Here is a 13,026-nt window from a genome sequence, read left to right as displayed (position 1 = left end):
AAGCGGACCTCCAAGACGCGGTGCGCGTATAGTCCCAGAAAGAGAATGGCGTTCGCTTGAACGTCGTGTGCTAGTCGCGGGGTGCGCGGTGTTTTCTTTGGTGGTTGGGAAATGGAGACGGAGTACGGGGGGGATGGATACGCGGGATCGGATTCGTCGAGTCCGCGTATTCCGGGTCTAAGACAGGGCACCCCACGCAACCCTCACGTCGTCCCTATCCTTTTGAATTGATCTCAACGGTCGGTAATAATTAAGAAGGTCGGCTCAGAGCGATGAGGACACTGATAGGGCGGAAAAGGCGAGTTGCAGATTTGCGGCTGGATCCGCAAGCTGCCCTTGCAGATACCTGGGATGCGCCCACTTCGCCGAGGGTAGCTTGCGGGGGGAATCGAGAGAAACGGAGAACGCAGAAACGGTCTGGGATTTCTCTTTCTGGCGCAGCGCTGCAGAGGGATAGGCGCGAGTCGGTGACACCGGCCCCCAAATCTATGGTACCTGTAGATATCCTGACAAGGTTGAAGGGTTGGAGGCAGGAGCTAGGAATGCGTGTCGAACCGAGGCAACTGTCGATTGACTTTGGATCTGCGCAATTGGGCCTCGGCGGAGCTTGACTGCGAGATACGGGTGTTGCGCGCAGGGTACCTACCTAGGGTGTGGTGATGTTGACGATGCTTGTGCTAAAGGATGACTTTATGATGCAAAGAGAAGAAAAGAACCAAAGAAGGGTGTCATTGAAGAAAATTGTAGAGCCCAAGATCGAGAAAACAGTGACGGACTGGGGCACGGGACCGGGATGAGAATGGGAAAGAGGAGGGAGTGGGCGACGACGACGACTTCGACGGAGCAGACGGAAACAGTAGGTCGGCATCCATTCTGACGTACCCAAGGTAGGTAGGAACGGGAGCAGGTGGCAAGCAGCTAGACGAAACCCTAGGCGACACTCTGGGCACCTGTCTGACGGTGGCTGTCCGCGACACTGGACCATCAACCTCACTCACCTCACCCTCACTCCGATCTCGAGGCAGGCAAGGTAGGTAGGTAGCACACCACGTCTCTATCTGCTTGATGAGTTCAGGCCCGACGCCAGGCTCTAGAAGGGTTCCGTCTCTGGTGAGACTTTTGCAGCCAGGCACCAGCAAAGGGAGAACCAATGATCTACTACATCCGCTACTTAGGTTCGGCAGGGAGTGGGTGGCATGGGCAGAATCAGGGGAAATAGCCGACAAAACGAGTATCAAAAAGATGGAACTTTTGGTACGTGGCTAGGGCGACACAATGATGACCCATGACGTCGATCACCGCCCGACTGTGCCCAGAACTCATTCACTCCTTCACTCAACCTTGAAGGTTTGGGTCGGGCGAAGAGCGCCCATCCACCAGCCGGTAGCACTTGCACCCGTGATCCAATGGCAACCAATGTTTAGGTCATTACTGATCAGGCCGAACGAAGGCTGGAAATGCAAATGACTTGAGACGAGTCCCATGCCCCCCCGTCAGTTCTAGCTCTGACATTTCCTGAGGCGTCAGGGATTCGTCCGTTGTCCGTCAGTGTCTGGGTGAGGCGGTATCGCGCAACTTCAGCCTCCAGGTCACCGAGTCGCCCCAGCACCCTGGCAAACAGAAAGATTATCTTCCGGACGGCTGGGATCATGGATCATGAATGGGTAAAGAGAAAAGTCAATCCAGGTCCCCTCTACCCGTGTTCCTCGCGTGGAACCTCTTGCCTAGGCCACACGACAAACACACTGCTGTTGCTGGCCAGCTGCTGCTGGTCGAAGCTTGAGCTAGCCTGTTGCGTACGAGAACTGTTTAGCTGTCCAATATTAACGAGCAACGGTTGTCGAGGGTCCAAAAGCAACAAAATCGTCTCGTTTACCACTCTCTCTGTGCACACCCAGGCGCCTAGGACATCATGGTCTTCGGAGAATGCGACGCGGGCGTTATCGTAGTGGCCCGGTATTCTGATAACGATAAGGTAGGTATGTACCTATGAACTTTGTGTCGGAGATAATTTTGGCGTCACCTTGCGGAGACACAACGCTGTGACTCCCCTTAAGGCGACTGCTAAACCTGCTGGCGGGTGAATGGAGAATGGCAGCGTCACACACATGCCCACCACACCCCCAGTCCACCGGCGGGCATCTTCCAATCTGCGTCGAGATATTTTCAACAGCCCAACGAGCGCTTCTTCGCAATCTTTAACTTTAAACTTTCCTCCGGAGGCTTACTCGCATTCGGCATCCTTTACAAATCTGCACAACTACGACGTAGCATGCACACATAGCATCACCGATCAATCATGAAGCTCGTTCCAACCAAGGCGTCGACCGACATTGGCGAAGATGCCGTTACTCTCCTACCTGAGGACTCAGAGGACATGGTAAGCCAATCGCAAATCTCGTCTCATCGGCCTCTTCATCCACTTCCTCGCCTTCGCGCAACCTGTGGTATGCAGGTAGGCAGAGCCTCAGCTAACCACGGCGCGGACAGTGGCATGCCTACAACCTCATCAGCCCCGGCGACCTCGTCATGGCGCATGCCGTGCGGAAAGTCGTACAAGAGACCAAGACCGGCAGCACCATTTCTGAGCGAGTCCACACCGTCCTTGCGATCCAAGTCAAGAGCACCTTCTTCGACCCCATCGTTGGCCAACTTCAGGTCAGCGGCACCGTCAAATCCGAGAATGCCTACGTCAGCCTCGGCCAATACCACACTCTCGATCTCGAGGTCTCGCGCCCCTTCACGATAAGCAAGCCCGAGGGCTGGGATTCGGTCGCCAAGGATACACTGTCCGAGAGTCTGTCGGATGACAAGGACGGCGCCATGGCCGCCGTTGTCATGCAGGAGGGCATCGCCAACATTTGCCTCATCAGCCAGTTTCGCACTGTCATCAAGCAGCGCGTCGAGAGCGTCATCCCCAAGAAGCGAAGCGCCGCCTCCGAAACATCTCAGGGAATGAGGCGCTTCTACGACAAGACCCTGACCGCCCTTCTCCGAACCGTCAACTTCGACACGCCCAGGCCGCTCTTGCTAGCGAGTCCGGGATTTGTCGCGGCCGATTTCAAAAAGTATATTGCGGACGAGGGAAGAGACAAGTCGGACAAGAAGCTGTCAGGGATCGCCAAGGAGGCCATCGTCATCCATACAAATTCGGGCCATGTGCACAGTCTGAACGAGGTCTTGAAGAGCCCGGAGATGGGCACCAAGCTGAAGGACTTCAAGTTTACAAAGGAGACCAAGTTGATGGATCAGTTCTTTGACAGGCTACGACTGGAAGACGGACGGGCGTGGTACGGAGCCTCGGCTGTGGCCAAGGCCGTCAACGAGGGTGCCATCGGCCCCGGCGGCGGCGTCCTCATCATGAACAACTCCTTGTTCCGCAGCTCTGACATCCCGACAAGGAAAAAATACGTGGCGCTGGTGGACAAGGTAAGGGCAGACGGTGGCGATGTCAGAATCCTTAGCAGCGATCACGAGAGCGGCCAGAGACTCGACATGCTAGGCAGCATCGCCGCCATCCTGTCATACCCGATCCACGATTTGGACGAGGACGAGGACGAGGACGACGGGGAGACAGCAGCCGGAGATGCGGGCGGAGAGACAATTATATGAATCAATGATACCTTGAAAAAACCTCAATACAAAGAACTTCTCGAACCCCCCAAGAACAAAATGAAGTTGCAGTGCCAGCAGCAACGATGGCGTGAGGATAAAAAATGACACTGATGGCGGGGCATCACCGATGGCGGGGTAGGTAAGGAAGATACCTAAGGTGAAGCGCTCTGGAATGGCCGAGACTCCCCCCTCCCCCTCATGACGTAAACCTGCCCCGGGTTTCTTCACATAGGGGGCGATTCACGAGGTCCCCTTGCCCTGCGATTTCAAGGGGCCAGGACCTCGGGACCGGACCGGAGCAGGCAACTCTGCTCGGCACAACAACACCGAGTGCGCATTAGCCGTCGGGAAGGCACAGTTGCGCGGCGGGGGCGATCTATTTGTCCAATGACTAATGGCCTCATCTGGAAGGACGTTCCGTACGACTGCATTGGCGACGTGACGGCGTTTTCCTTCTCTTTTCACCCCTCCCAATCCATCCTCGGCGACCCAATCTTACACAACTACTCAATTTTCGCGACACACAGCATTTGCACCATGGCGACTTCACTCACCCTCCAGTCCAAGAAGAAGCTCAACAGCGGCTATGACATTCCAGTCCTGGGATACGGCGTAGGTCCAACCCCTCCTTGCGCGATTATCGTGGCTTCGTTGCTAACATCAGCCGCCTGTCTAGCTTTGGAAGACGTGAGTATATCTATCCGGTCCTCCTCATAAAGAATTTCACCAAAGCCAACTCTCACTGCAGCCCCCCCGAACAAGCCGAGGAGGTCACCACCGAGGCCATCAAGGTCGGCTACCGTCATGTGAGACCAACCTTTCTACCGCATGTCCCCCACCCCTTTCTGACCACCATCAGATCGACTCAGCAGCCTCGTACAAGAATGAAGCCGGTGCCGGTGGCGCCATCCGCAAGGCCAAGGATGTCTCCCGCTCCGATATCTTCTTCACCTCCAAGGTTCGCTATATCCACTACGATGGCGCCAAGGACCAGGTCGATACGACTCTCAAGGAGACGGGCCTCGAGTACATCGATCTAATGCTCCTGCACTGCCCGTATGGTGGATCTGAGGGCCGGAAGGGCGCCTGGAAGGCTCTCGTCGAGGCGCAGGAGGCCGGCAAGGTCCGCTCCATCGGCGTTAGCAACTACGGAGTGCACCATCTCGACGAGCTCGAGACGCACATCAAAGAGCTCGAAGAGGAGCGTGGCGGACCGGGCAAGGGTGGCGCCATCAATGTCGCGCAGTACGAGATTCACCCCTGGTGCGCGAGGAACGACATCGTTCAGTGGCTGCAGAAGCGCAACGTCGCCATCGAGGCATACAGCCCGCTGGTCAGGGGCGAGAGGTGGGGTGAGAAGAGCCTCAAGGCGCTGGCCGAGAAGCACTCAAAGTCCGAGGCCCAAATCCTATTGCGATGGAGCTTGCAGAAGGGGTACATCCCTCTGCCCAAGAGTGTCACCCCCGCTCGTATCCTTGATAACACAAAGATTTACGACTTCGAGCTGTCCAATGAGGACTTGAAGTCTCTGGAGACCGATGAGTATGCTCCAGTCTGCTGGGATCCGACTGTCAGTCCTTTGGACGGACCTCGGAGCGGCTGATGCCTGGTGGTGTAAACTTATCCAATTCTATTTCATGATCCGTGAAATAATGAGGTCTACCTTCTCCCTCGACCACAAACCATTTACACGAGACTGTCCAAGCTACGAGTTACATGCCGCTGCTCCATGAGTTGTATCCTTGTTCATTTGGTGGGTGCTTATTGTGCTTTGCTACACAATGTCAAATATCGAGGCCATTCTCTCCCCTTCAAAGGGATATGACACCGAATCATGCGACAAGGTGCCAAGAATTATAACAAATGTGCAAAGGATCTTGAGTAAAAGCGCTGTGCTCTATTAGCACCACATACCACTCGCAGTTTGGCCGATTTGCCCTGTTGAACCGGGCCAATGGTAGACAATAGCCGCACACTTTGGTACCTGGTGTTTGATGAATGGTTGGAGATAAGCGCCGGAGCTCTGCTTCTATAGGAAGTTCGCTGTGTGCAGACTGCTGCAAGTCGTGCAGTGCCTCTGACCTGCATGGAAGGAAGCATTGGACCTTTCACAGCCAAGGAGAGGGGTAAGGCCACGTTCAATCCAGACATAAAACTATGGACTTTTTCAATCTGCTTGACTCAGGCCATTTGAAGATTGACTGTGCTCAATAAGTGACAGTTCATTTCATCTTGGAAAGTGTCTCAAATGTCTACTTCCAATGATGCGCCAGGTGGTGCCGCGACCGAGCAGGCCAATGTGCAGACTGTCATTGAGGCTCGCATTGATCCCGACGAGGTACCCCATCCTACAGAACCTTCAAATTGAGTTCTATGCTCATGAGATTCAATTGGCAGAACACAGAGGACCGGACTTCTGACATTGGAAGCGTAGGTGCCAATGTGGCATTGATTTTGAGGCGCACAGGTCTAACTAATGATCTTAGGAAATTTCATCGAATAGCAGTGTATCCAGCTCAGTTTACGAATTTCGTATCGAAAATGGACGCAGATACCAAACGTACAGAGAGGGCAGTGAGTCACGATCTCTCTCTTGCTTTCACCTCCAGACTGACGTTTATAACCAAGAGTATCATTATCCCATCGATGAAAGGGAGAGCGAGAGGCTTGGTGAGGCCCCCTATCTCCCAATACTGACTCACCTATGTTCTTCAAGACTCAAGTTTAATGTGCCATCAGATCTTCAGCACTGGCTGTGTCTAGGATCATTCAGAAACAAATTGGGCCTTGCACCCCCCAATGATGAAGGGTCGTCAGTGAAGCGGGTTCTCGACTTGGGTACAGGCACTGGACTATGGGCCATTGAGTTTGGTGACGAACACCCTGAAGCCGAGGTAAGGAATATCGCATTTGGTTAGCTATGGAAACCAGATACTAACCAGATGATTAGGTCATTGGCGTCGATATCGTCCCTCCGCAGGTTGAATTGTAAACATCCCCAAAACCAATTCATTGAACCTGACTAAATCAAGTCCGTTGGTAGCGTCCCACCTAACGTCCTTTTCGAGATTGACGACATCGACGAAACTTGGACGTACAGCCAGCCATTCGACTATATTCACAGTCGGATGATGACGTCTAGCATCAGCGACTGGAAAAAGTACTTACAGAAGTGCTTCGAGTAAGTTAAACTCGCCAAATCGACATGACGGCCTTTTTCTGATTCAAAGTCTAGTCATCTCGAGCCCAATGGGTATCTTGAGCTGCAGGAAGCCGATCTTTTCCCTCAGTCTGACGATGGTACTTTGAAGCCGGATGCTGCGATAATCCAAAGTTGCGAGAACGTGCAGAAAGCTTGCACTATATTTGGAAGACCCTTTGCCAGCATCCCCGACTTGGCTACTATCATGACTGAAGTTGGTTTCGAAGATGTCGTTTTGACCAAGAACAAGTGGCCCATGAATTCATGGCCAAAAGATCAGCACTACAAGACCCTGGGAGCCTGGTCGCTTGAGAACTATCTCCAAGGCATCGAGGGGTGGACAATGCCTGCATTTACCAAGGGCTTGGGCTGGACGAAAGATCAAGTTCAGGTCTTCCTGATCGACGTTCGGAACGAGATGAAGGACAGAACCATCCACGCTTACTGGCCAGTGTAAGTTCCGCATTCCTTTTGACAGCTTGGCCTCTTTAGGGGGAATGCTGCATCCTGTGTGCTTGATCTAACGCCCTAAAGATACTCAATCTACGGAAGGAAGCCGGTGCCTGCTCCCGATGGCACAAAGAGCCAGTACGAGAACTAAGATATTCCATCATCAGATCTTATGAGAGGGAGCCAACTATACCTGGAGATATTGCACTGTGGGCAGTGGCAGTATCTTCCATCGTCATGATGTTGCTGTGCCCGACTTCAACATAGTTATCTCGCTTATGAACAGTTTTACAACATCTACAGGCTCATGGGTAGACTTTGATGCTGTGTATATCCTAAAATTGAGCGATAAGTGGTTGGGGCCATGAGCTCTGGTCGCAGAGAAATTCAAAAAGTACCAAAAAAGCATGGCTTGGGACGTAATGGACAGCATGTGATTTCCCATTGGACTAATGTAACATGACTGATTGCATAGGGCTCTACTTTTAGGAGAGACATTGCAGGTGCGTGTCTGATGGCCTGGAGCAGCACGATAACTTTGACGCTGATGTGGAAACCGGCCTAGGGATAGCGGTAGGCCCATTCAGTTACTCATAAACTTACAAGAGTTTGTGGTATGTCCTCAATCAGCTTATTTTTAAGGCCGAGGCTGGTTAAAACAGACTCCGGAAAGGAAACTTCCTAAATAGGAAACCCAGATCTCCGAGACAGCTTCGCGGCCCGACCGGACTTAAGGTGGCATCCCAACTGGGTTAGTAAGATGATTTCATTCGACAACAACGCAGGTCGGCAAGAGGCTGGGATACCTGCAACACCGCCAACTCTGGTCCATGCGCTGGGCAAAACCACTTGAGGCTGATACACCCAATGACGATCATGGCATCGGGTCGGCAATAGGCGAACTTTGCCCCGATGGGTCCGAGATGTCTTTTTGCTGTAACCCTACGAAACCGCTCATTAGACCCTTTTAGGCAATTCAGTCTCCGCGCCTGTTGCCTTTCTGAAGATGATTTCCCAACAAGGCGTAATTACGAGGACACCGTTTTCGTTCTCAAAGAATGAACTGGACCCCGGTTCTGGTAGTCAGTTCGACAGACACCAGCAAAGCGTTGTGGTATAAAAGGGTGACCGATATATGAAGGCGGATAGTACCACCAAGTATAAGAAACGAGCATTGGAACTACTTTTAGTTGCCCTTCTTAGAAGTAAATTCAATCGAGTCATCCCCCGTTTGCTTATTCTCCTTTTTCGAATTCCACAAAATTCAACAACCAAGGAGAATCGACACGAGTACTAGTTGACACTTCCGCAATGGCGCCCAACATTGTCAAGTACGCCAAGGACCAGCCTGTGGGTTTCATCAACCGCATCGAGAAAGTGGCCGTTGTCGGTGTAAGTAAAGATGCGGGGTTGATGTCACAGCCTATTCTTTTTTTTCTAACGAGATTCCAGGCTGCCGGAACCATGGGGAAATTCGTCACGCAAGAGCTCCTCAAAAGGGGAAAACACATTGTGACTGCTATCACGCGTCACAACAGCGAATCCAAGCTACCAGAGGGTGTAGTTACCGCCAAAGTCGACTACGACGATGAAGTCTCAATCGTGGAAGCTCTCAAGGGGCAGCAATATCTCATCATCACCTTGAAGAACACTGCTGGTGAAGACGCCCAGCTAAAGCTCATCAGGGCCGCAGCCAAGGCCGGCGTCCCATACGTTATGCCAAATGCCTGGGGTCCTGACCCGAAGAACGAGACTTTGATGAGTGACACTCTCCTGGGCACATCCTTTCAAGGTGCAGTGAAGGAGATTGAGCAGCTGGGTATGAGCGAATGGATCATCATGTCTTGCGGCTATTGGTATGAGTTTAGCCTGGCTGGTTCTCCGGATCGGTACGGTTTCGACATCAAAAACAGGTCAATCACCATCTTCGATGATGGCAACGTCAAAATGAACACGTCAACGTGGAGCCAGTGTGGTCGCGGCTTGGCCTACTTCCTGGACCTGAAGTGGCTTCCAGAGGATGAGAACGACACATCTCCCACTATTCAGAAGTGGGCGAATGACGTATTTTACATTTCGAGCTTCCTGGTATCACAACATGATATGTTTAATAGCATCAAAAGAGTTTCGGGCACGACTGATTACGACTGGAAGGTCGAGAACGAAAACTCAGAAAAGAGGTGGCGGGCCGGCCATGAGTCCATGAAGTCCGGAGACAGAAGCGGATTTTCAAGACTGATTTACTCGCGGATTTTCTTTCCCTCGGCTGATGGGGACGTCGAAAACACGCATGGACTGGCCAATGAGGCCTTGGGCCTTCCTGAAGAGGATCTGGACAAGGCTACTGAGGAAGCGATACGCCTGTGTTTGTCTGGAGTGCTTGGTACATACTAAGATGATAAGGAACTATCCAATAGGGTTAGGGGATTGCGTAGGGTGGACGCATTGAAGCCTGACATCACTTATTTCGTTGCATAACAAGATACGAAGTAGCTGATCTCTGGTTTGTCTCCTTCTCTAATTCTAAATGTGATGTCTACCTAGTCTAAAAAGGAAAGAAAAAATTAAGATAAGGATGTAAATGAGAAAGTTTCCTACGTAGACACTCCGCAGAGGTTGCAGGTGGCTGATAATTGTTCAGGAAAACAAGAACATGATTCAGTTATTAGCCGAATTCAAGGATGCAAATCTCACGGATGTGGTCAATGTTGTCATAATTCCAGAACTAGAAGCTTCACTGCGAAGTGTTACTAATGCCAATCAGTCTAGTGATACTTAGGATCACTGTTGCTAGCCTTACTAGTCCGTGAAAAGAAAAGCATCAGGTGAATGGCTTTAAGATATCTGGATCTTGACCGAAATGGAGCCCTTCTTAGTTTGGACCACGATAAGATCATGGTCATAAGAGATATCCTCCACCGTAGTCTCAAATAAACGCGACCTAGGAATAACGCGCATGGCCATCAGGGCCGCCATATGATATACCTCACAGTAGGCCAAACTGAGGAGCACGTTAGCATGATTGAAGCCCCTTTGGATGGGCAAGGTAAAACTTACTTCTCGCCAATACAAGACCTGCTTCCCTTGCCGAAGGCAAGTAAAAATTTCTGCAGCTTGTAGTTTGGCTGTCCATCAACTAACCAGCGCTCAGGAATAAACTCGTCGGGATTAGGGAACAGTTCCTTGTCCCAGTGGTTTATCATCGACGTCATACCAACAGGGGTCCCGCGAGGAATGACCCATTCCTTTACGCCATCACGGGTCTTGTAGACAAGCTCTTCTTCGCGAGCAACTCTTGCCGATCTGTGCGAGACTCCAGGCATCATGCGCAGGGACTCGTGAATCACAGCCCAGAGATATGGCTTCTGTTCAAGCTCAGTCCACTTGAGGTTGGAGGGATTAAGACCCTGCAAATCCTCCATTAGGCGTGCATAGGTCTTGGGTTGAGCGAGAAGGTAGTAGGTGATGACAGTCAGTGTGGCCTATAGACAACGAAGTGAGCACTCAGAGCGTGAAGATTGAGAGACTAGGAGCTTACAGCGGTAGTTTCGGTGCCAGCTAGCAGGAAGTTGAATCCTTCTCCAGAAAGTCGGTACAGCGACTTCTCCTCTTCGGGAAGTGTTTTCGACTCCATAAGATCTGAAAAGACTCTTCCATTCTCAGGGTTGTTCAAAGCCGCCTTGATATACCCGGGAATTACCACGTTCATCTGCCTCATGACAGATTTTATGTCCTCACCCAGGTAGTCAGCCATCATGGGCATCACCTGCGCCAACTTTCTGCCAAGGGCGTTGTGTCTCATCATGTACGCGCTCTTGAAGAAAGACTTGACCCAGGTAGCAAAGTTGGGCTCCCAACCATCCTGAGCGATGAAACCCATGGGCTCGCCAAATGCATACTGTGAAATGATATCCGCAGTGAAGCAGTTGAAGGCTTCCTTGACGTCAAAAGGTCCCTTGCTGGCTGAGCGGAGCATCTTGTCAACGGTGAGCTGCGCGAACTCCTGTACCTCGCCCTCGAGCTTGAGCATTTGTTGGCGCGAGAAGAACCTCGACAAGGCACCCTTGCGCATGCGGTGGACTTCATGGTTGACGGTGGAGAAGCCAGTGACCGACACAGGGCCGGCACCGCCGGTGTTCAGCTGATGTTGCCACTTATCACGGATGCGGCCCGGACCGGCATAGATCTCGTCAGTGAAGTGAGGGTCAGAAACATGAAGCTCGTCAGGGTTGATTCTGACAATGGGCCCTGCGAATTTGTTGTCAAAATTGAGTCGTGTCGAAGACCAGGGTTAGCCAGACCTACCGTAACGTTCGTGCATTCGAGCAATGACCTTGCCATATCTTCCAAGTAGCCACCAGTCGTAATAAGCTTCGTACAGATAGGTTGCAGCAGCGATTTTGGGACCTGGGAATCGTGCCAGGGGGTGAAAAGGTGAGATGTTGTACAGGGCAAGGGCGACATAATAGGCAATCCAAAGACCAGCAAGGTAGATAATCGCACTGGGGCTCAGAGCAGCCTTGAGGCCGTCCCCGACCACGTTTGGAGCCATATTGGAGACGTGTAGTCGGATCTGCCTGGGCAGAATCGGTGTGAAGAGGATGAGAGGAAGGACGACCTTCGCGACCTTGCGACGCCTGCTGCGTACATGTTTATGTGAGAGCTATATACTGTACGAGGCTCGCTGTGCAATCCGCCTTGAGGTCCACCAGCAACCCGGGTCATTGATAAAGGACGTGCGCTGACTGGTTGACTTGACAGCTATCTCATCCCAAGACTCCGTTGAGCCGTAAAAACTGAAGCACGACCACGGCATCTCCCCCGAGAAAGAGAAAGGAGGTGGGGGTCTGATCAACAATAGTGGATAATGACTGGCGGGTCGATCCACAAGATGCCGCTGGTGGCTGTTGAAGAGTTCCTGGACGAGCCCGCAGCATCGAAGCACGTGTCAGGAAAGCTAGACCTTTGACTGATTTGAGATGCCGATGTGAGCAATCCCGTGAGATTCCAGTCGTTGGTTGGAATCTCCAGAAGTGAATGTAAATGATTGCTGTTGTTTCCAAACGATTTCACGTAAGAAAGCCGGTTTCAAGTATTTATGATAATATTTGATGCCATTTCACTCTGACAACTGACTGGGTTGCCACTCATCGCACCGCCGGCCAGGGGCAAGTACAAAGGAGCTTCCCGCGATGCCACGCAGTCAGCGCTAGAACTAACCATCCATGGATCTTCATCGCCTCGTGCGGTTTTTTGAGACGTTTCCGTACCAGGGTTGAATACAGCTCCACCGCTTGTGTACCCACTCGAAGGCCACACTCCTTCAGTAGCGTGACTCCTCCGTGCCGCCACGTTAGGCATGGTGCTTACGAAATTTTCAGTTATTTGGGCACGGGCAGGGCTTGATCGGCTCAACTTGCAATTGAGGAGAGAGAGGTTTGGAAGCGGTTTCAAGGACCAACGACACTACGATATTGTTTTCGATAGGCTACGATGTGGGAGTATTTGTTGCTTTATGAGGATAGGTAAGTGTATGTGAAGGCTGTTGAATATGCTACGTTCGTCACAATCCAAGTCAAAAGCTTAGAGAATTGGAGGGGGTTGACCCGGAGAAGTCTTTTGCTAGTTGTGCGTTTTACTCCGGTCACACAAGAAATGTATCCATAAAGAATGGATGCCTCAGCCGGTTCGCAAGATGACTTCCGAAAGCCCCACGTGGATCGTGATTGGAAAGACCGAAGCGTTTCTGAAAAAAAAGA

General features: G+C 51.7%; 5 protein-coding genes across 5 annotated transcripts; 4 read left to right on the top strand and 1 right to left on the bottom strand.

Moving 5' to 3' along the window:
- Positions 1-2,299: 2,299 nt before the first annotated feature.
- Positions 2,300-3,612, top strand: CH63R_01812 (Protein DOM34-like protein; the record flags this gene model as incomplete). Its single annotated transcript, XM_018296787.1, has 2 exons — positions 2,300-2,380; positions 2,491-3,612. The coding sequence occupies 2 exons, from the start codon at positions 2,300-2,302 to the stop codon at positions 3,610-3,612; spliced, it is 1,203 nt and encodes a 400-aa protein (XP_018161603.1).
- A 540-nt stretch (positions 3,613-4,152) lies between these two features.
- On the top strand, positions 4,153-5,218 carry CH63R_01811 (Aldo/keto reductase; the record flags this gene model as incomplete). The annotated part of the gene is made up of 3 exons (XM_018296786.1): positions 4,153-4,227; positions 4,335-4,421; positions 4,475-5,218. The coding sequence occupies 3 exons, from the start codon at positions 4,153-4,155 to the stop codon at positions 5,216-5,218; spliced, it is 906 nt and encodes a 301-aa protein (XP_018161602.1).
- A 645-nt stretch (positions 5,219-5,863) lies between these two features.
- CH63R_01810 (Methyltransferase domain-containing protein) lies at positions 5,864-7,418 on the top strand (the record flags this gene model as incomplete). The annotated part of the gene is made up of 7 exons (XM_018296785.1): positions 5,864-5,953; positions 6,013-6,045; positions 6,102-6,509; positions 6,566-6,595; positions 6,648-6,796; positions 6,851-7,270; positions 7,352-7,418. The coding sequence occupies 7 exons, from the start codon at positions 5,864-5,866 to the stop codon at positions 7,416-7,418; spliced, it is 1,197 nt and encodes a 398-aa protein (XP_018161601.1).
- A 1,160-nt stretch (positions 7,419-8,578) lies between these two features.
- On the top strand, positions 8,579-9,661 carry CH63R_01809 (Isoflavone reductase family protein; the record flags this gene model as incomplete). The annotated part of the gene is made up of 2 exons (XM_018296784.1): positions 8,579-8,659; positions 8,720-9,661. The coding sequence occupies 2 exons, from the start codon at positions 8,579-8,581 to the stop codon at positions 9,659-9,661; spliced, it is 1,023 nt and encodes a 340-aa protein (XP_018161600.1).
- Positions 9,662-10,102: 441 nt separating this feature from the next.
- CH63R_01808 (Benzoate 4-monooxygenase cytochrome p450) lies at positions 10,103-11,819 on the bottom strand (the record flags this gene model as incomplete). The annotated part of the gene is made up of 4 exons (XM_018296783.1): positions 10,103-10,268; positions 10,325-10,749; positions 10,806-11,515; positions 11,573-11,819. 4 exons carry the CDS (start codon positions 11,817-11,819, stop codon positions 10,103-10,105), a joined length of 1,548 nt encoding a protein of 515 aa, XP_018161599.1.
- Between the last annotated feature and the right edge of the window lie 1,207 nt (positions 11,820-13,026).

Source organism: Colletotrichum higginsianum, chromosome 2 (genome assembly GCF_001672515.1).
Source record: "Colletotrichum higginsianum IMI 349063 chromosome 2, whole genome shotgun sequence".
Lineage (NCBI taxonomy): Eukaryota > Fungi > Ascomycota > Sordariomycetes > Glomerellales > Glomerellaceae > Colletotrichum > Colletotrichum higginsianum.
Note: the sequence above shows the minus strand (reverse complement) of the source record. Positions and strands in the feature narration are given on the sequence as shown.